The sequence below is a fragment of the Macadamia integrifolia genome, chromosome 3, assembly GCF_013358625.1.
Source record: "Macadamia integrifolia cultivar HAES 741 chromosome 3, SCU_Mint_v3, whole genome shotgun sequence".
Taxonomy (NCBI): domain Eukaryota; kingdom Viridiplantae; phylum Streptophyta; class Magnoliopsida; order Proteales; family Proteaceae; genus Macadamia; species Macadamia integrifolia.
In genome coordinates this window covers 32,080,387-32,102,615 of record NC_056559.1, presented here as the reverse complement: position 1 = coordinate 32,102,615, position 22,229 = coordinate 32,080,387, and the positions used below count along the sequence as shown (strand labels likewise).

Genomic DNA, 22,229 nt, shown 5'->3' with positions numbered 1-22,229 from the left:
ACAACGCTTGTCCTTACACTTCTCATAATTACTTACAGATAAAGTAATTCTCACTACAAATATATAACGAAAAACCCTAATACCGGAAAGTACAAAACAACCCTCAAATAAAAAATTTGATGGGGGTTTGCACTAGTACTCCCTGAATTAAACTGTGACGGAATACAAGGCATCGTACACCAACAACAGTAAGTTTAAGAGTTTGAAAAATCAGATCAGAATTTGCTGCATTTTCCAGCCACCAACTTTTGTCAAATTCTATTCCTAGTTCAATGCTTTTACAATAGTTGGCTTATATATTTATACATACATTGCTGTGCCCTAAAATTTGAGACAAAGAATGTATTTCTGCTATCATTACACAGACAACCACTTGAGATCTTTAACTTCAATCTTAGCATGCAAGCTTGAACCCTCAGGAACTCCTAAAGGAGGGTCCTGACACGAACAATTATCAACCATGTACAGTTCCCAATCTTTGATTCCACATTTTCCCAATGCAGAAACCAACTGCTGGGTTTCCTTCTCACTTGGGTAATTACCATCAGGGCTAACAAGCACTGCCCCAGTATAAGACTGTCCAGCAACTCGAGCAGCCCCGCTGTAGTGAAACAAACCCCAGCTAAGATCATCAGCGACATCAACAATCGTCCAGTATTCATTTGAAACCACACCATTATCCAGGACACTGAAGTAAAATGTACCTGGAACTTTGGCTCTCTTAACTCGATAACGGCGTCTTCTCCAAATCATCTGCCCCTCGAGGGTTTGAACTTGAAAAAATGGCTCATACCAGAATGATCCCCTTGCCTTCCCTCTATAGAATAGCTGATACTGGCATGGAAACTGATCATAGGCTGGGTTCTGTCCTGCCACAACTCGCCAACTCCAATCCAAGTTACCCAACCAACCAACAAAGAGATCTTCAGCTGTTTCATGACACAAGGATTCTCCTTGAAACTGAACCATAGGGGGCACACAAGGTTTGTCGGGGATTTTAGCATCCAATTCAAGACAGTTGTTCTTCTGTAGCACACAGAGAGAAAATGCTTCTAGGTTTGGACTCTCATACGACGCAATACAACGGTAGTTACAGACTTGATCCACTGGACTGCATTGGTTTAGGCATTGCAGAGCCTTCCTACAGTTAGGATCCAAGAGGCAATTTAGTATCTGTGGTCCACAGTTCTGCACCATGCAACTAAGCGTCGAAAGGCCCTTCGATCTGAGGTTCTGCAGGATTGGAACTGGTCTTATGTAAGTATTGATTATTACTAATATACAGAACCTTATATCATCTGAATTATGGCGATCCCATGCCTCAGATACTGTTTGGACTACTTCAACTGATTTATTTGAGTCCTTTCCTTGCACAAATCCAGCTAGTTTGTTAAATATGTTTCCTTTGATTTCAGTATGAATGGATGAACCTCCTAATTTGTTCGTTAGACTTGGGAAGGAGTCGAAGCAGATGATATTTGGTATGCCTTTGCTGTTAGTTTGAACCCACTTGATTGATTCTTCCTTTCTAACTGCAACAATCACCAAAATATCTGCATGGGATAATTCCCTTTGGAGAAATTCCACTCTTGAGTCATTACATTGCTGTATGTTGTCATTAAATACAAGCATTTCAAATCCTTCATCTACCCATTTCAGTCTATCTGCCTGCGAATGCAAAGAAAGAAGATTATGAGAAAAGTTCTTCACAATGTGCAACCACATTCAAACCAAATAAAACATTTATATTGAGTGAAACCCCCCTCACATACACCACCTCTCCCTCCCCCCCCCCCCCCAAAAAAAAAAAAAAAAAAAAATTCTGCTAAAAATTCAAGATGACTCAAGGCTCGAGATATACAGCTGGGGAGTTCAATATCTCAGTTTTAGTGGGAGTCAGTACAACTTGTATGAAGGCATAACAGTACATGGCATTTGACCTTAATGGTTAAATGTCTGATCAGGTCCATTTTTCTTGTGATAGATCTTCCCAAAGGGTGGTTGACTAGTGCAACTTGCCTTAGTTGATCAGAATTTCAACAAACAGACAAAGGGGATGTAGAGGGAGACAATGTGATATAGAAGATCGTCTATGTTTGATATTCACTCAAAATTTAGTGGTCTTAGGCAAATTTTCTGAAACAAAATCTTATAGGGCTTCAATCAGCAATTGGAAAACACCATAGTACACTACAGCAATAGATTTGTTCCATGAGAAAGAGGAAACCTGGAGACCAGCAAAGGAGATATAATAGAAACCTTCTACTTCTCATTCAACCAAAAACCAGAACTCCACTACATCAATGACCCAATTTTTTTTCTTACAAGCTCCTAATTCTACTAGGCATTTAACATAAAAATTACACCAAATTTTAAGATTTTAAAAACCATGAGTGTATATGCACTGTAAGGTTAGCATCGAAGTAGACTATGTGATGTTCGGTCCCACCCACATATACTGATAAATACTACATTCCCAAGGAATTTCAAAATAGAATTGGACATTTGAAAGGATGTATGAGTTCTCTATTACATGCAAATCGAACAGAGTATAACAGAGTAAATAGTGGAAGAAAAGAAGAGCAGTTTACTAATTCAAAGCATTTCTAATTTTCCCATTACTTACAGTATGAAGCATGACCTCTTCCCAGGGCGTGCATTTTAGAGGGCTGAGGCTTCCTTCTCCAACGACGGCTATAATTCTCACCGGAGAAGGAACAGTTGGTTCAGCAACCGTAATCCTCTCTCTGGTTTCCGTAACGGCCGAAACAGTGATGGGCTTCGCACGGAAAGCGGTTTCCCGGCGCAGAAAGGAGCAAGAGAGGAAACGGGCTGTCTTCTGGTGAGACAATAATGGAAAGAAAGTGGTTTTGGAGAAGGGAAATTGGCGGAGGGTCTGAGAACATATGGTTTTGAAGAGAGCAGCTTCGGTCGACATGGCAGAGCTTAGGAACCCGAAGAGATTGGACTGGAAAGCTGGGTAGGAGTGGTAGGAGATAAAATTAAGCATTTGTGTCCGACCTTCCGTGGATGAGTCGTAAACCTTATGGTTTTGTAAGGAAAAACGGAGATTTCTTTTCTACAATCTTCCAGGAGAAATGGAAAACCACGTGTTCAAAATGTACTGGTCCTCTTGGACTCACAAAACTAAGTGAGTGAACAAGGTTTTGAAACTAGGAATCGGACATGAGATTGGTCTCTGGTTCTGTTGTTTCTGTATGTAGGATAAACACATAGCATATGAAGTGTAATTTTAGTTACATTAGGATTATTAATAAGGTGGTGAATATTGATAAGAGAGAGATTCCACAAAGTGGTTATTTTAGATGCATGAACTCAATCATAAGTGAAGAAAATGATATAGAGGATGACGTAGAATTAAAATAGATTGACTGAAGTGGAGAAGTGTGTTAGGAGTATTGCGTGATCGGTGTATTCCTTTAAAGTTTAAAGGGAAATATCATTAGACTGTCATACGATCGTCTATGATGTATGATGCGGAATGTTGGATAGTTAATAAGTGTCATATAGATTATCACCCAAAAAAATAAGTGTCATATAGATAAACTTAGTATTGCAGAGATGCTAGTTTAAAATGGATGTGTGTCAAAACTAGGAAGAACAAAGTAAAGAATAACCACATTAGAGCTGAGTTGGCGTAACCTTGATACATGATAAGTTAAATGAAAATTGTTTGACGTGGCATGACCATGTTCAATGTAAGCCTTCGAATGCTGTAGTTCGGAGAAGTAATTTAATTCAAATTGAAATATCTAAAAGAGTTAGGGGCAAGCCTAAAATAATCCAAGGAATGGTTATGAGGAAAGACATGCATAGTTTAGGTCTTCTACTATATATGATTTCGAATAAAGCTGATTGGAGACCAAGGATCCATGCAACCAACCCCATATAGTTGGGATAAGTTGTTTTTGTTGTTAATTTCACAAAAATCTTATCCTAGAAAAAATTCTATGAGTTGTTGAGTAAGGTAGTTAGCAACTAGGTTTCTATCTCTCTTCTTCTCACATAAAATGACTACCAAACATCAGTTCATTGAACATGTCAATGCACTGAATGTCAATGCAAAGATTATGTGTGTGTGATTGAACAAATACAGTTTCAAAATAATTAGTAAAATTAATAATATTAGTTTTAAGAACAATTTATAAAACATTTTACAAAAGGGTTACCAAATCTAGATTTCTATCTAACATGATTATACAAAAGTTACTTAAATTTATTATCATATTTAGTAATGATATTTTTCAGATATAATTTTTATTTTAATTTTTAAATCGAATAAATTTAGATGTTAAATAAAATAAAATTTAATAACCAAATATGAAATAATTTAGAGTATGCGATGTAATCATGTGGGGATAATAGTTACAAAAATTTCTTTATTAGATTTAAAAATTTCCCTTCCCTTCCCTTCCCTTGCAAGGTAGGGAAACAAGGAATTAAAATAAAATAATAATTGTTGGTGATCTACTGAAATTAGTGGGCCTTTAAATAAATTTTTTTGGGGTCATCAGATGGGCCTTGTAATTGCCCATGGACTACGTATCAGAACCCAAGTCAAAGAGATATCTATAACTAATTAAGAACGGCAAAATGGTCTGGTAAGTGGGAACCCAAGGGTCAAAGATACTTACCAGAGTAGAAGCAGAACTCATGCGGTGCGCCGGATAAGATGCCAGGTCTTCATCATCCCTGTACCTGCAAGTCCCTCAGGTTCTCGAACTTCTCCTGCTCACTTAATTTCACAAAGACTACAATGCCAAGTATCCATGGATGTCTCTTTTCAGTAAACCCAACCTTTTTTCCTGTTTCCATTACCGTGACTCCTGAGTGTTCAGCTTTCTCCTCGAATTCTCTGATTTGGAAAAGAACCCAGGTTCCCTTTTGCTCCTCCAATGAAGACTACATGAAATTTGGAGGTACCCATGTTTCGAATATACCCGAAAACGAGAGATTTCAGGAAATGAAAGAGCTTGAATTGCTGGGTAAGCCTTCGCCACTACCTGTAAATGGTGGTTCTGTGACAGATATGGATTCGGGGTCTCAGAAACTCGATAAAGATGATGACTTGGCTCCTTTCCTTAAAATTTTCGAGGATGGAGATTCTGGTGAAGTGAGTGACTCAGAAGTGACTAAAGGGGAGGAGTCGCAGAAGGTCACTGTCGAGTATTACGAGCCAAAACCTGGTGATTTGGTAGTGGGTGTTGTTGTGTCGGGTAATGAGAATAGGCTTGATGTGAACGTCGGTGCTGATCTTCTGGGGGCAATGCTGACTAAGGAAGTGCTCCCTCTCTCTGATTCAGAGCTCCCCTATCTGTTATGTGATATGGGAAAGGATGCTGAGGAGTTTATGGTTCCTGGGAAGATGGGGATTATCAGGGATGAGGATGCATTGAGTGGGGAACCCGTACCAGGGAGGCCGGTTGTTGACGTAGGTACAGTTATTTTCGCTGAGGTCCTCGGCCGAACACTTAGTGGACGGCCTTTGCTCTCCACAAGGCGGCTCTTTCGACGGATTGCATGGCATCGAGTGAGGCAGGTTCTCTTCTCGCATTTGTAAAACTTTTAAGACATAATGTTATTCCCTTTCTGAATATGAGGAGAAGTCAGTTTATGAAATGAGAGAAATAAGTAGAAATTTGCGTTAGATTATGACTCATAAGTACACAATTCAATTTTGTGCAGACTTGTAGAAACCACAGCATTGTCTGACTTTTACAGTTGAAAGATTTGACACAGATAAACCTCAGTGAACATATCTCGTAACAATGAGATTGTCGTTTCCAACTGAAATCTTACTATTTTTTCGTTCAGATAAAACAGCTCAATGAACCTATTGAGGTTAGAATTACAGAGTGGAATACAGGTGGCCTTCTTGCAAGAATTGAGGTGTGATTTTATATGATGCTCTCAACTAGCTATCTGCTATGGTAATTCCTTCTAACAATTTATATTGTTGGAAATTTGGTTTTCCAGGGATTGCGAGCATTCCTTCCTAAAGGTGAGTTGATGAGTAGACTTAACACCTTCACAGATTTGAAAGAAAATGTAAGTTAATCATATCCCTTGGTTAATTACCCAGTCCATTGCTTTCCGAGTTAAATTACTCATTTATCATGTGCTAGATTATTATTTGCTTTTGAACCGTGTGCCTTATGTTGCTTGCCCATTTATGTGGAAAATGAAGTCGTGTTGCACCTTTAGATGCACCATATTGCCAAATCTGTAATGATGGATGATTGTAATCATTCAGTCTAGGGTTGATCCTACTAGGTCACTAAGATTGCCCCATCCAGTAAACAGTTTTCCGATTCAAAGAGTCTAAGTCCACATGGCCAACTGATGCATTTTTAGCCTGAAGGCATAACTCACTTCTGGTGTTTATGACTACTGCGTTTCTTGTTTCTGTCTCTTCCTTACAGTGAGCTCCTCTGATTCTATAGGCGACTGCATCTTAATCTTAGTTTCTATGCTTGGTACTTCAACTGTGTTTTAATCATTATGCATTTTATATATATTTTGCTTATTTTATGGCTTTGTTTTACAACCCCACCTCCCCACCCCCCCAAAAAAAAAAAAAAAAAAAAGAAAAAAAAGAAAAAAGGAAGCATAGTTATCTGGCATTTGGAATATGCTCATAAACCATAGCTTTGTGGCTTTTGAGATATGTTCATTGAACATTGTTTTTTGTTGGTCTGTAGCTGGGACGGCGAATGTATGTGGTGATTTGTAGGATAGATGAAGCAACTAATGATTTAATAATCAGTGAGAGAGAAGCTTGGGTTAGTTAATTTTTTTAGCCTTTTTTCCTTTTGTGTCATTTCTCTTTTTTTTTTTGGTCACTATGATGTTTAAGATTTCAGGAAATGTTGCACCTTCAAGATGGAACAGTTCTAGATGGCACTGTTAAGAAAATTTTACCGTATGGGGCACAAATAAGGATAGGTGAGACCAATAGAAGGTGAGAGTTCTGCTCTATCTGGCATGCAATTTTATGGGGTATTCGTAGTTGCTTTGTTGAAATTTGTATTTAGATGCCTCCTGCAATATTAAATGTGAAGAGTTAGCCTAAATTTGACTTAATAAAGAACATATGGAAAAATAAAAAACTTGCAGTTGAAAAGATAGGTTGAGGAGTTTCTGAAGAAAATGTATTTCATAATTTTTCTTTTAGTAATGAAGAATACTGTCATGAAGGCTTATACTTAAGCTAGAATTCATTAGGGCTGATTATGCCTTTGTAGATACTCTATTTCTGAGTATGTTTATGATATATACATGTGAATATGCAGACTAACATTTTTTTCCCCATACGTTAAGGAAATGGTGAAATTTTCTTTAAATATGGAGGAATGGACATCATTTCATCCACTACTTATTTTTTGTTCAATGCACTTTATCCCCTATTATGCCTGTGGGTTATGAGCACAAAGGAAAGTTAAAGAAGATAATCCCAAGTCAGAACTCAAAAAACAAGTTGATTTAATGGAGAAAATAAGAAATATATATATATATATATAGGAACTTTATAGGAAAAATTTAGGAGTACAGTAAGAAATGGTCAATGATATACATTTAAAACTTAAAATATATCTTATTACATTATTTGAGCCTATCCTGTTAGACCTACTCCATCAACATTGGATTGATTTCACGACACAATCCTACCTGTGGGATAGGAGGCTTATGACAATTCTTCTTGGTTGAAATCGAGGTGAATGGCCTTTCGTTCGTGCTCTCTATTTTCCTCTATTGAGGATTCATTAACTTTTTCCTTTTTATTTTAATGAAAATTTTGAAAGGGACATAAGATTGATTGTAAAGAACCATCCATTTTCCAGTTCATTGCATCAATTGTAAGAATTCCGGCCGGGGTCCATAGTAAGATATGAGGACCGTTGATACAGGTTACAAGGAATAACTTATTCCCTTGACCATTGTGTTCATGAGATTTGAGTATTTGATTAGACAAAAGCTTGAAATACAAATATGTTAAGATGGCTTATTGCTGGTGTTTATCCGGGAAATACCCTCCTGTCTCATCCACCCACATGTGCATGATGCTCATCTACTTATTGTAATGATTATTCAAATTTTTGAAGGACATGCTTGTTTGTTGTAGACAAGGTTGACAATATACTCTTATCTTATCCTTTCTTCTAAATTTCTAACTCATATACTTTTTCTTGAAGATAATATTTTACAGTAAGATTGATTGTTAAGAGTATCATTATCTTGAAGTGTTCCTCAACCTAATTATTCCTGTACATGTATGTACGAACCATGATCTGATCTTCCATCAATGGTAACCGGATTTTTTTTTTCTTCCAGAATTTGGTTGTTGAATTCATCCATGATCCATATTGTAGCAAAACCAGTACAGCTAAGTGGAAGAGAGAGAGAGAGGAGAGAGAGAGAGAGAGAGAAAAAAAAAAAAAAACAGTGGAGAACAATGGAGGATAGTGGGAAGAACTGTAGAGCACGATAGGTTCTGTGTCACCCTTGTATTTATAATATCAACCAGTAGACTCTTATTAGAAAGCAACTAAACACAGTACCGCTGGGTCTGACAGAAATACCCCTGCAGTACATGTACATATCTTCACGCATATGTTATTATGTTAGTGCCTCTCATTGAAAAGAATGTGGCTATGTTGAAGTGTTGTATATCACTCTCATTAGCTCAGCCTATCTCACCCTTTCAGTTTTCGCTATTCAAGATTCTAGCAAATATAAAGTCCACATCAGTCATTGCATAATTCTTGAAGTCTCTTGTGATGAGAGACATCTGCTGTTAGGGGCGGGAAAAAAACTTATGATAAAAGTTGCATTCACAGAAAAAGTAATGTAGGGATGACCAACATATGGGAGCTGACTTCATTGTGAATTTGCTAAGATTTATCATACTGCTAAAGTTTCGATATTGCTTATTGTAAATCAATAATGAATTTATTCATGTATTTTGCTTAAGGAATGAGATATAGTAGTTGGCTGCATTAACTAAGACAATATCCACAAATGTGTTCATTATGGTGAGATTTTCATATGCTCGTCTTTTTGTGTACTTCTCAAACGGCTGTGGGAATCACCAGAGCCAAGTGCATCTGAGTAAACTTGCATATTTGCATTCTTGCATGGTTTCTGGTGTCCTTCCTTAGCTCTCTATAGTTAACGGATAGCTTTGTTTGGTGTCCTCCCTCAAAAAGAATGATTAAAGTTGGCTTAAATAGTGCTTTCGTTTAATTAGAGATTGCCGTTAAATGAACGTGGTTTGTCTTTGTCTTCTCTTCATCTGCAACACTTCCCAACAAATTTTAATTTATGTTCAAAATTCTTTCTATTCCTTGCAGTGGGTTGCTGCATATCTCAAGAATAACACGTGGCCGAGTTGGTTCTGTCAGTGATTTTCTAACAGTGGATGAAAAGGTGAAAGTTTTGGTGGTGAAGTCAACAATTCCGGATAAAATATCGCTAAGGTGAGTAACACATGGATTAATTTTTTTTTTTTTCCAACCTCTGCATTATTTAATCAGAAAATATCAGTGAGCAACACATGCATGCATGTATTTTCTTCTTTCAGCTTTTTTACATTGTTCAATTAAAGAACAGTTCACTTATGGTGTGGGTGTGGGTAATTGTTTCATTGCCTAGTGCCTGTCTTTGAAAGAATTTCGTGATGTGCACCAAACACCATGTTAGCACTTATGAAGATCCAATCATTTTCACTTTTTTGCCCTTCAAAAATTGCTTGAACTGTTTTGGGCTACTGCTTGAAACTAATGACTTTTTGAGAGTTAACTTGATTAGTTATGAAATATCACCCTTGAACCTAAGTTGGAAGAAGCAGGAGGGTATAGGAACAGAGGGTGAGGTTTCTAATAATTGAAAGGAGAGAGGAACCCAGGATCCTGGGGAGAGTATGTAAAGCACGCTGAAGCATTACAAAGATTGTCTGTTTCTTGTAAACTAATCCTTCAAACACTCAGGATTGTGCTTCATAGGAACAGAAACAAACCATATTATCTTCGAACCCTGTAATTGTCTTTCTAGGAACTGGTTTCATTTTGAATACCATCTCCAGCATTTTGAAGGCACCCTCAGTCATTTTTCTATTTTTTAATTTTTTTGGGCTTCTGGGTAAAGGGATGTGCAGGACAACACCACCCATCTTACCAGAACAATACAATTCGAGCTTCAGTTTAGATCTATAAGACCATAACCTCACCCTAATTTACACAAAGATGATTGGCCAGGTAATGAAATGATGCATTGTTCTATTTTTCCATACTCAGCAACAATCAATAAAGCAAAAGTTTCTTTGAGATTTTATATCTAATACATAGAGATTCGAAGATAACATGCAACTTATGGGGGAGGTCAGAAACTGTTCATGAGGTGAGAGCTATGAATGTATCTTCACTTGGGATCTTAAATCCATTGAGGGAATAGCAATGGCTTCCCTTTCCGTGGATTACTTATTTATGTCAAACAAAGATGCTCCTATGGCTAATGTGGAAATTCCACTTCATCTTCCTTGTGTATTACTTATCTTGCAAAATGATTCCTATGGATTCGGTGGTTGGGGGAAGGTTCATGTTTAAACTCCTATTACTGATGCTTCTCCCCTGAAAAAATGAAGTTAAATAATGTAACACACCACAATGCACTACTGTTGCTCATGACGAGGCTTGATATATGAATTCCTAAAAATGCATAATAAAAAAAATATTTTTATCTTTCTGAAAATTTAGATCTTTCCTCAAGTGACTATATGATAATCGTATTAATGTATCTGTACGAATTTGCATTTAAGTGTATGTAAGACATTGTCTCTTTTTATTTCTTCGGGGTCAGATTGGGGTTGGGGCAGTGACAGTGTTTGGGGGATCAAATCCGATGAACAGAAAGTGCATGTTTGAGTTTGCTGGTTCTTCCTTGGCATGTAAAACACAGGCCTGCTGTGGAGTGTGGACCATGTGTAATTTCATGAAAAGTGGCACACTCCCATTTTTCCTCATAACTTGGTCAAAGATGAATGCAATTCTTGCTTCCTTACTGGAAATTACTTAGGATTTTGTTCTCTTCCTATAAGGATCAGTGTCTAAATACATGATGTAATGCTTTAGATAGTTCCACCCCCCCCCCTCTTCCCCCTTTTTCATTCCTTGTCATGCATCAATGTTCTTGAACAGACTTACATGCTAAGTTCCTATTGCTAGCCACATTTTTTCCTAATATTATGTGTCCAAGGATTGTCCTCTTTAAGATTTTGCAACTAAATGTGATTGTAGTTTTAAGAGTTATTTTGTTGGGAGATTTTTGTTATGCCAATTGCAGTAGCAAGCCGCTGAAGATAAGCTTCTCTTGTGTCCTGCAGTATAGCAGATCTTGAAAGTGAGCCTGGCCTATTTCTGTCAAATAAAGAGGTGATTTTTAACAGCTCTTATTTGTCTTTGTTTGGCTTGTTTCCTGGAACCTCTATTCATTAAGCTAGTTCTTATTTTCCTATAATGGGCAGAAATTATTTTCTGAGGCTGAAGAGATGGCTAAAAAGTACAGGCAAAGGCTACCAGTTGTTTCTGCAACTCGTAAGATAGATGACCTTCCAACCGATGTTCTTCTATTTGATGACGGAGCAAAATTATATTCAAACTGGAAGTGGTTCAAATTTGAACAACTCAATGATATGAACTGACCAATGAGGAAGCTTGTTTGTGAGATAGTGAGCTGGAAATGGGAGGTGCTCAGCAATGCTGCCTAAAGATGACTGAAGTATCCTGAAAGTGGTGCAAACTTGGGTGTTTTAAGTTTTTCTTCATTAAATGGCAACTGAAAATCAATGGAAGCAATTGATTTGCTCTTTTCATCACATCCAATTCCCTTTGTTTTGAGTTGTGAGACGTGAAATGTCAAAATTTTGCATTTACTCTATATGCGATTGCTGTATTAAGAATGCTCAAGCTTATCCTTTTCATTCTTCCACCCCATTGTTTGACCATCAAGACCTCTGATGGGGCCCAAATTTTGTGGTTAGGTTGACTTTGAGTCTTCTACCACATTTCAAGTTTGAGACCAGTCCAAGTTGATCAGGTGGTAAATCGAATCATTGAAAAAATCTAGAACGGATAAATGATTGAATGGTGATTACTAAAATTTGACATGTGACTAGTCTAGACATTGATATCTTGACCTGTTTATCCAGCAACGGCCAACTTCCAGAAAGCAGTGGTAGTTTTCTGAACATGGGAAAAGTGATTTAAAAATTGGATCGAAATCCCGAGTCCCAACTCTGGCTGATCTGGTTTGGACTGAATCCAATCGAATCGATGATCCTTATTGCCTACAGGCTGACTCTAGGGTTTTCAGGCTCAGATCAGAATCGGTTGGGACTGATTCAGATCCGATTCCTGGTTTTTAACCCTGGATGGGAAAGCCCAGATCTCCAGATTTCCAATGTATATTGTGCCAAACAGTTGAGATGGGCCATGAAATTTCGTTTCATAAGCTGCCCCCTTCGCCACCAGTCACAGGATAAACTCAGTCTGATTAACCCTAAATGGATCTAGCAGCTCTTCTACCTGGACCTCTTAGTAGCAAGCGTAAGAGAAGAAAGAACCTGAGAGTTGGCCCACCCCACCGAGACTGAACTAGGATGAGAACAGAATTAGGGAGGCCCACCATTGATTGCTACTTCTATCAAGTTTATTAGCTCGCTGGAGAAAAGTTTAGTACAGTATTATTAAGTAGTCTAGGCCAGCCATCTGATTCTCTCCCCCTTCTTTGAGCTTTGATTATGTTGGGAAGAACCATGTTGATAGATCATATCTTGTTTAATCTGATTTATTCAGCTGGGTTAGTACATTCCAAGTTCAGCTAAGAGCTTAAGTGGCTACAGCTCAGATCCTAAGTAAGCTATACCATGAACTCTTTGTAGTGGAGTCTAAGGTTTGAACCCCCTCTCTGGCGCATGCAAGTGAGAGCAATGTGATGCCAAATTGCCAAGACTCATGTGGAGGAGGATATTGGGTTTGAGAAAAAGAGGATTTAGTGAATTTTTAAGAGAGATTAAAAAGATCATGGATGACCCTTCTGAATTAAAGAAAATTATTAGCCAAGATAAATATTAAGAGATAGAAAAGGTTCTCTGAGCCGTCAAGGCAAGGTATGTTAGCACATTTGTGTCTATCTCTCTTCTTCTCACATGAAATGACCTTGCTACCATCTAATGTACGATACTGTTTTGTCACACTTCATTGGTGCATTCTCCTATGCCACTTGCCCAGAGAATCCTTTTTCCAATTAGGTGCAATGGAAAAATTTTGTACATAAATGGCAATGAGGTCATTTCATGAGAGAGAGAGATGGCATTACTGTACCCTCCCCTGAGGTAGCTTAAAGAACATTTTTCCATTATATAATAAAAAAGGGAGGATGTTTCTTGACCTGTAATTGAGGCCAAGTGGCCAGACGAGAGCCAATGAGTGCCCCCTATTGCTTCAATCAATAGGAGCAAAAACACCCTTTCATGGGGAGAACGGAAGAAAAAAATAGAGAAAAGAGGTGCTAGCAGAGGCTACATTCCTAGGCAGGAAACAATATTCTCCCAGAGAAAATTTATAAGGTTCATAATAAGGTGATTGATATTAGAAAGTGAATTTTACAAATTTAAAGGAACTACAGGATATCAAACAGGGTAATTAGGGTTTAAAAGAACGAAATCGGGATTCAAATCGGTCCTATTGATACCGTTTGGGATGATTTGGATTGGCTAGAATCAGCCAACACGTGCCCTAACCCTAGGTTGATCCCATTCTTAAAAAACCTGAAATATCAATCAGTTCAACTTGGCCATTCCATACTGATGGATCTCTTTTGGTTAGAGAGGCCTTTGTTATCACTCTATATCCAATCTGCATTTCCTATGAGTAGCTTAAATAGCAATGCAGAAGGCCATGGAAACACTCTTATCTTACTCATAAAAGGTCAGAAACTTACAACACTGATAAGAATTAAAACTATCCTAAGGTAGGGTAGCACAAAGCTGATCTCATTTTCTTGTCTTAATGTGTTCTCTTTTAATACATTAGAAATAGACCACCAGAGACAAGGTAGTGAATCTATTCTAAATTAGGGTTATGGGCTCCATGAAATTAACAAAAACAACGAATAAAACAATCATAAGAAGATGTGCACTTGAATATAAATGCAGTCTCCCTACTTGCTAAACCTAAAGCCACATTAATGGAGATTAGGTTAATTTCCCTCCTTGATTTCTTCCCACTTCTTATCATTATTTAAATATAGTGTTGCATGAGGACACAAATAGACAATTTTTTTATGGGTAGACATAGGAAATGTCTATATATATTTCTATAGTTCTAAGGTTCAATAACGTGGAAAAAACTCAACTCATCTTATCTCTATTAAATGTGGTCGACTCTTAGTAACTTGGAAACATTTCTCTAAGTTGCTTTCTTTTATTACCTATGAAGACTGAGTTGTGTGAGGTTAAAGATAAGTAGTTCATCAACCTTAGGCCATAGAAGTTAAAGATCTACTCTCTCTCTCTCTCTCTCTCTCTCTGCAATTGAGTTGCTCATAGACCACTCTCTCTCGGTGGACAAGTTGATCGTAGACTATCGTTGTACATTAGCATGCTTTGACGCAAGAATGTCTCTATAGATTGAGCGTGCCTTACTCAAATAAGGGCTTCAGCTATAGTGGAACCCTTTTTTTTTTTTATGCAAAGTAAAGGCCAGAGTTTCGGGTAACTTGTCAAGACACCTTCCTACCTCTTATCTAGTGGATCCAATGTGATTTTGATCCTAGATTTGAGTCTTGAGAGTGACCACTTTTGCGAAAGTACCAAAGATTAGGACCAACTCTAAACTCACCTTCTCCTGAGACCCTGCATAGTGGGACCAGCACTAGGTAATGACTATAGATATCATTTAATTTGCAATATGGTTATAAAGACTAAATTGGATTAGATACTAACATGGAGGATTAGGTCATGGGTCCAACTGAATGTTGGGTTCCAGGTTCTCCTCTATGTAACACACTGTAAACAAAGAGAAAGCTGAACCCTCTTAAGACCAGGTGGTTAAAACCTTTAAAATCCATTCAAGTAAAGGCAAAACCATATAAAAGTAAGACAAACACCTTATATTTTATTAGCTTAATACCTTAGTGAATCATAGATTATGCATGTCATTTTACTTAATTACTGAATATACCACACTTTACGTTTCATTAGGTAGTACTTAAACCTCAATTATCAACTTAATACGCAAAGCCCATATTGTATCTTCACTTAGCTTCGTAAAGAGATTAATTTATTTTAGAACATTAATGCGTGGTTAAATTAAACGTAAACCTTAAGAAATGTTAATTCTACTAGCAATAAACAATATTAGAAGCCAATTCCTAGTAATCTAGTTGTTATTAGATTGACTGGAATTTACTCACTATTTTAGGCTTTATTAACCTTAGAATAGGCTTTTACAGTGATCCAATTGTAATTTGATTAGGGGCTAATTAAGGATTTCAGAATTCTTCATTTTAAGTGAGTTGTCTGCAGCTCTTGGCAGCCGGAAACATGTGGGCCAATTTTGGGCGGTTTTTTTTTTTTACATGAGGCCCAACAGTGTAGAATGTCTTCACTAAAATGCATTATGAAAGCAACTCAGTTCCAAGTCAGTTCCAATTGATAGGTCAGGATGCATGGGATCCATTGCAAACCATAGCTTAGTCATTAGATTGAACCAAATTTGCCTGCAGTGTCAGTGAGGTCAATGTGGGCCTTTTTACTTGAAGCCCATAAATGAGCTTTTCTCCCTTATTTATTGGGCCATAGTTGTAGGAATAGGAATCAGATCGGCCGATTCCTGATTCCCTCCGATTTACAATTCAAAAAATTGGCTCTTTTCTAGGATTAACTCATTCTGATAATTTTGTCCGATTCCGGCTGAACCAAAATTGAATTCCATTGAGACCAATTCGGCTTACCTGAACCATGGTTGGGCCTGGACCTAATCCTAGATTAAGTATGGTGGTAGCATTGTTCATAAGCATAATCATAGTACAAATCTTGATTAATTAAGGGTTTAGTTTTATGACTTTCATCTAATCTATCCAATTTCTCAAACTCCAAGATGCCCTTCTCTCTCTCTCTCTCTCTCTCTCTCTCATTCATGTAGTCATGTGTGTGTGTTTTTCCTTCACTTACCCCAAAGCACACCCACCATTTCTTCCTCGTTAACACAATCAATTAAGTCACATAATTTACCACATCACTCAGTAAAAAAAATTGAATTTTTTACCCACTTTAACCCCCTGAAAATGTCCTCTAAGTTCAGTCCCCCTAAACCCTAATCCATTTCTTAATTCACAAACCATGTTCCCATGTATATAGTTTATGTGCTATTTGTATTATACAAAAAAAGACATTGAAGTGGCTGCTTACTCCAACCCTTTAACTTTCACAATCCCCTAAGCTGCCTCACTCCTATTATCATCAAATCCCCTGTTCCCTAGGTACAGTGCCAGCTCTCCCCAGAATCTTATAACTTGGATATTACTTCCCATAAAAATCTGACCTACTTGATATGGTTTTGGGTTTGGGGTTTGATCTGAACCAGAGTTTGAATCACTTGACACAATTACCATATTGCCCTTCCTCTGGGCCAATTGAAGTTGCAGAAGGGTATTCTGGTGAGTTTAGATAGAGTGGATTACTGATGTTTCTAACTTTCAGAGGCATCATTTTAAGAGAGGGAATCAAGATTACAAGAAGGGTTATTATCTTGCCATCTGGTCCATACACCTGTGTAACTAGTATGACTGATTTGTTTGGTTCTGGGTCATTGAGAATTGAGATAAGATCACTGATAGCAAGGGTCACAGTACAGTATCTTTCTGTCATTCTGGCATCCCTGACCCACACAAAGAAGTAATAAACCTATGTAATTGTTATAAGTGTGAGAAAACCATGGTATATAAAGAGGCCAGAGCTTCAAACTGGTAGCAGCTCCACCATCTCCAACCAGCCACCACCAACCTCCACATTACCATGGAAACCCCAAGAAAACTCCATCTTTGCTAGTGAAGAAGACCCCATCTGCAGCACAAGCTGTGGAGTAAACAACCGAAGACTAGTTCGTAGTCGACAGTACTAAGTGCAGCACCGGCAATAGCAGCAGCAGCACCACCAGCAACGCCACCTCTCTGACTATGAAAGGTTGTTAAGGTAAGAAAAGGGAACCATCCCCTCACCATAACTGGCATTCCTTTCAGTATCTTCACAGCCACTTTTCGAATATTTTTTTTTTCTTTTAGTTTCTCATATGCTTGTTTCAATGCTTGGTGTGAATTTTAAGCATCCTTAGTTACCACCACCAGCACCGAAAACTCTCTCATCCTTACATGCATGTTGCCTCCTTAGAGTGGACTTTAACTTCACCAGAAGCACCATCACCATCACCCCATCAATCCCATTTGTTAAATTTCTATTCCTTACCTTTCCAACTCACTAATGGAGAAAACAACCCATATCACTAGTTGCTGTTGTTGCTTGCTCTGTTTTTTCTTAACCTTAACACCTACTCTAGTTACTTCTCTGTCTCCTGATGGAAAAGCCCTTCTCTCCCTCCTCACATCTGCAGATGCTGCTTCAATATCATCTTCATCCATTCTCTCTTCTTGGAACCCATCACACTCAACACCCTGTTCATGGCAGGGTGTGACATGCTCTCCACAAGACAGAGTCATCTCTCTGTCTCTCCCAAACACATTTCTCAACCTCTCTTCACTCCCTCCACAGCTCTCTACGCTCTCATCTCTGCAATTCCTCAATCTTTCCACCACCAATATATCTGGTCCCATCCCTCCCTCCTTTGGTCTGCTTACCCACCTACGCCTTCTTGACCTCTCTTCCAATTCTCTTACGGGCCCAATCCCACCCGAGCTTGGCTCGCACACGTCGCTTCAGTTCATGTTTTTGAATTCAAATCGTCTATCGGACGGCATTCCTCGGCAGCTCGCGAACCTATCGTCACTGCAAGTCCTCTGTCTCCAAGACAATCTCTTGAATGGTTCCATACCTTCTCAACTGGGTTCATTGGTCTCTCTCCAAGAGTTTCGTATCGGTGGGAACCCATATCTCACTGGTGAAATACCTCCCCAGTTAGGATTACTGACCAATCTCACTACATTCGGCGCTGCGGCGACTGCGCTCTCTGGTGTGATACCCCCAACGTTTGGGAACCTGATCAATCTTCAGACATTGGCGCTTTATGATACAGAGGTATTTGGTCCGATTCCTCCTGAACTGGGTTTGTGTTCGGAGCTTCGAAATTTGTATCTGCACATGAACAAGCTCACGGGTTCAATTCCACCTCAATTGGGCAAGTTGCAGAAGCTTACAAGCTTGCTTCTTTGGGGCAATTCTATTACTGGACCAATACCATCTGAGCTCTCCAACTGTTCATCCCTTGTGGTCCTTGATGTCTCTGCAAACGTTATTACTGGTGAGATCCCATCTGATTTTGGGAAGCTAGTGGTTCTTGAACAGCTTCATCTTTCAGATAATTCACTCACGGGTCCAATTCCATGGCAGTTGAGTAACTGTACCAGTTTAACTACTCTTCAGCTTGATAAGAACCAATTATCAGGGCCTATTCCGGAGCAGGTTGGTAATTTGAAAATTTTGCAGAGCCTATTTATGTGGGGTAATTCAGTCTCTGGAACTATTCCTTCTTCTTTTGGAAACTGCTCTGAGCTTTATGCTCTTGATCTTTCGAGGAACAAAATTACTGGGTCTATCCCAGAAGAAATTTTCGGTTTAAAGAAGCTGAGCAAGCTTCTGCTTCTGGGGAATTCGTTGTCAGGTGGGTTGCCTCGAAACATCTCAAAATGCCAGTCTCTTGTGAGGTTGAGGCTTGGAGAAAACCAGTTCTCAAGTCAGATTCCCAAGGAGATTGGTGAGCTGCAGAATCTCGTCTTCCTTGACTTGTACACCAATCACTTTTCTGGTGGCCTTCCTTCTGAGATTGCCAATATCACAGTTCTTGAGCTACTGGATGTGCACAACAACCACATAACTGGAGAAATCCCGTCTCAGTTGGGAGAGCTTGTAAATTTGGAGCAGCTTGATCTTAGCCAGAACAGTTTTACAGGTGAAATTCCTTGGAGCATTGGGAATTTCAGTTACTTGAACAAACTAATTCTCAACAACAACTTGCTCACTGGGTTGATCCCCAAGTCTATTCGGAATGTGCAAAAATTAACTCTACTCGATCTGAGCTTCAACAGCCTCTCTGGTCCAATCCCCCCAGAAATAGGTTATGTGACAAGCTTGACTATTAGCCTGAACTTGAGGTCAAACAGGTTCACAGGAAAAATCCCTGAAGAGATGTCAGGTTTGACTCAGTTACAGTCACTTGATCTGTCCAATAACATGCTCTATGGAGGAATTGAAGTTCTGGGTCACTTAACCAGTCTCACTTACTTGAATATTTCCTTCAACAGTTTCTCTGGTCCTATCCCAGTAACTCCATTCTTCAAAACTCTTTCCTCAAACTCATACCTCCAGAATCCAAAGCTCTGTGAATCCCTTGATGGCTCTACTTGTTCCTCAAGGATGCTTCAACGTATTGGCCTAAAGTCTGCCAAAACTGTAGCTGTAATATCTGTGATTCTGGCTTCGGTGACAGTGGTTATTGTTGCATCTTGGCTTCTTGTAACCCGGAATCGGAAGTACATGGCTGAGAAGTCCTCAGGTTCATCAGGTGCTGAAGATTTCTCATATCCATGGACTTTTATCCCTTTTCAGAAGTTTAACTTCACTATTGAAAACATTCTTGAGTGCCTGAAAGATGAGAATGTGATTGGGAAAGGTTGTTCTGGGATTGTATATAAAGCTGAGATGCCAGGTGGAGAATTGATAGCTGTGAAAAAGCTTTGGAAGACAAATAAGGAAGAAGAACCTGTGGATTCTTTTGCTGCAGAAATTCAAATTCTTGGACACATACGCCATCGAAACATTGTGAAGCTTCTTGGTTACTGTTCAAATAAATGCGTCAAGCTCCTGCTTTACAACCACTTTCCAAATGGGACCCTTCAACAGCTTTTGCAGGGGAACAGGAACTTGGATTGGGAAACCAGGTACAAGATTGCTGTGGGTTCCGCTCAAGGTCTTGCCTATCTCCATCATGATTGTGTGCCGGCGATTCTACACAGAGATGTCAAGTGCAATAATATACTTCTGGATTCCAAGTATGAGGCTTATTTGGCAGATTTTGGACTGGCCAAGCTGATGAGCTCTCCCAATTATCACCATGCCATGTCAAGAGTTGCAGGTTCTTATGGATATATTGCACCAGGCAAGTATTAATCTTTTTTAAGATTCTGCCAACTCTTTATTCCCACTTATATATTTAACTAGTGCAAGGCTCTTGATCCCTGATACATATGTTTAATATTGTATAAAGTAGTAATGTTTCAGGGCTCACTCAAGAGAACTGGTATTTTGATCTTTTTTTCCCTTTCATAAATATGATGCATATGCTTGAGCTGACTTTGTAGTCTTTATTGAAATTTCTCCATGATTCTGGCAGAGTATGGCTACACCATGAACATAACAGAGAAGAGTGATGTCTACAGCTATGGGGTGGTATTGCTGGAGATCCTTAGTGGCCGTAGTGCAGTAGAATCCCACGTTGGTGAGGGACTTCATATAGTAGAGTGGGTGAAGAAGAAGATGGGGAGCTTTGAGCCGGCTATAACCATTTTGGATTCAAAGCTTCAGGGATTAACTGATCAGACGGTGCAGGAGATGCTACAAACACTAGGGATTGCAATGTTCTGTGTGAACTCATCACCATCAGAGCGTCCCACCATGAAGGAAGTGGTTGCGTTGTTAATGGAGGTGAAGAGCCCGCCTGAAGAATGGGGAAAGACTTCACAACCTCTCATAAAGCAGCCATCAAACCCAAGCTGAAATTTTCTCTGCTTCATTCCATGAAAATGAAGAGAGCTGGAGGAAGTTCTGGGCTGAAGCTATTCATTTTGGTTCTTATTTGTACAGAATGACAGATTAAACAGCATTATTGGCTTGTTTTCTTAATGATCTTATCATTCTTTTTTCCTTTTCAATTTGTAAATCCTTTCTTACTCCATGGCTGATCTGGTATTGTTCAAATGGGTAACAAAATACACTGAGCAGTGATGGAACATTTTTAATTTTGCATAGATGGGAAGCCAGGAGGATTGGTTAAGCATAAATGTTGTGGATGAGTTTACCAAATAAACCTTATATATTTCATCATGAACAGCCCCACCAACAGTTTCATGGATCACAGTTTCAATTTCATGTTCACCTGAAAAGATTGAAGATTAGAACCACATGAAGCGTAAGGGAAGGAAAGAGCAAATAAAAAACACTTATCCGATTTGTAGGCCCATGATGCAGGCTGTGGGGGAGGCAAAGAAGTAAACGCTAAACACCAATGCCTTAGCTAGCCTGTGCATGTGCATAGTCAACTAATCGCTTTTGTCTCTCATTATCAAAATTCTACCATCCAACACTTGACAGATTTTCTGAAGTGGTCAATGAGAAAGATAATTGCAGAGATAAAGTTCAATATTTCTTTTGTTCTTTTCCCTCGTATAGTATTCATCTGTTGCTGAAAAAGTAGACACACTCATGAAGCATGAACTTCAGGAGACATCCCCAGTGCTTCGTCGTGTCTGCCTCGTCCTCTTTCCATGGATTGATCATTGGTGGGTATGGGAAGATAGATGGCTCCACAGAGAGAGAGAGAGAGAGAGAGAGAGAGAGAGAGAGAGAGAGAGAGAGAGAGAGGGGTGGGGGTCCTTTAATGGCTTAGCAATGAAAACAGAGCACATGGTAAGACCCGCAAGCTTATCAGAGTCCCCATGCCCTCAATGGTCCCAAGCTGAACAGGTGAAGGTGATCTCCAATGCGGAAATTGCTGCAACTGGGGATTAGCAAAAGGGGAGGGTCAAACATAAGACCTTGCCTTTCCCTGCCTCATTGGTTAAGAGGTTTATATAAAAATGAACAGAGATCATATAATTTAAGGTGGTCAATCCTTGCTTTACTTGATTTATTAATCTAGTATTTGATCAGTTGTAATTGATCTACAAAATTAGCAAGAAATCGTGGTCAATGTCTTTGAACAATTCCT

General features: G+C 38.8%; 3 protein-coding genes across 5 annotated transcripts; 2 read left to right on the top strand and 1 right to left on the bottom strand.

Moving 5' to 3' along the window:
• Positions 1-193: 193 nt before the first annotated feature.
• On the bottom strand, positions 194-3,035 carry LOC122073122. The gene is made up of 2 exons (XM_042637651.1): positions 2,627-3,035; positions 194-1,668 (listed from the first exon to the last, which is right to left on the bottom strand). The coding sequence occupies exons 1-2, from the start codon at positions 3,008-3,010 to the stop codon at positions 358-360; spliced, it is 1,695 nt and encodes a 564-aa protein (XP_042493585.1). The 5' UTR covers positions 3,011-3,035; the 3' UTR covers positions 194-357.
• Positions 3,036-4,632: 1,597 nt separating this feature from the next.
• Positions 4,633-11,981, top strand: LOC122072920 (protein PIGMENT DEFECTIVE 338, chloroplastic-like). Of its 3 annotated transcripts, XM_042637358.1 has the most exons (8): positions 4,633-5,560; positions 5,836-5,910; positions 5,998-6,069; positions 6,723-6,803; positions 6,885-6,982; positions 9,372-9,497; positions 11,399-11,447; positions 11,540-11,981. In XM_042637358.1, exons 1-8 carry the CDS (start codon positions 4,694-4,696, stop codon positions 11,714-11,716), a joined length of 1,545 nt encoding a protein of 514 aa, XP_042493292.1. In that variant the 5' UTR covers positions 4,633-4,693; the 3' UTR covers positions 11,717-11,981. The 3 variants fall into 3 exon arrangements, with proteins under 3 accessions (XP_042493292.1, XP_042493294.1, XP_042493293.1); XM_042637360.1 differs by lacking the exon at positions 11,540-11,981 and having other exon boundaries at positions 11,337-11,447; XM_042637359.1 differs by lacking the exon at positions 11,540-11,981 and having other exon boundaries at positions 11,313-11,435.
• A 5,058-nt stretch (positions 11,982-17,039) lies between these two features.
• On the top strand, positions 17,040-21,165 carry LOC122073490 (LRR receptor-like serine/threonine-protein kinase RGI5). Its single transcript, XM_042638086.1, has 2 exons — positions 17,040-20,402; positions 20,637-21,165. The coding sequence occupies exons 1-2, from the start codon at positions 17,555-17,557 to the stop codon at positions 21,017-21,019; spliced, it is 3,231 nt and encodes a 1,076-aa protein (XP_042494020.1). The 5' UTR covers positions 17,040-17,554; the 3' UTR covers positions 21,020-21,165.
• Positions 21,166-22,229: the final 1,064 nt, after the last annotated feature.

Bases quoted from the DNA above. Each gene is read 5' to 3' on its own strand.
- LOC122073122 (XM_042637651.1), bottom strand. From the start codon at position 3,010: ATGCTTAATTTTATCTCCTACCACTCCTACCCAGCTTTCCAGTCCAAT. The intron at 1,669-2,626 runs GTAAGTAATGGG...TTGCATTCGCAG, and splicing joins AAGAGGTCATGCTTCATACT to GCAGATAGACTGAAATGGGT.
- LOC122072920 (XM_042637358.1), top strand. From the start codon at position 4,694: ATGCCAGGTCTTCATCATCCCTGTACCTGCAAGTCCCTCAGGTTCTCG. The intron at 5,561-5,835 runs GTTCTCTTCTCG...TTTTTCGTTCAG, and splicing joins CATGGCATCGAGTGAGGCAG to ATAAAACAGCTCAATGAACC. The intron at 6,983-9,371 runs GTGAGAGTTCTG...TATTCCTTGCAG, and splicing joins ATAGGTGAGACCAATAGAAG to TGGGTTGCTGCATATCTCAA.
- LOC122073490 (XM_042638086.1), top strand. From the start codon at position 17,555: ATGGAGAAAACAACCCATATCACTAGTTGCTGTTGTTGCTTGCTCTGT. The intron at 20,403-20,636 runs GCAAGTATTAAT...TGATTCTGGCAG, and splicing joins TTATGGATATATTGCACCAG to AGTATGGCTACACCATGAAC.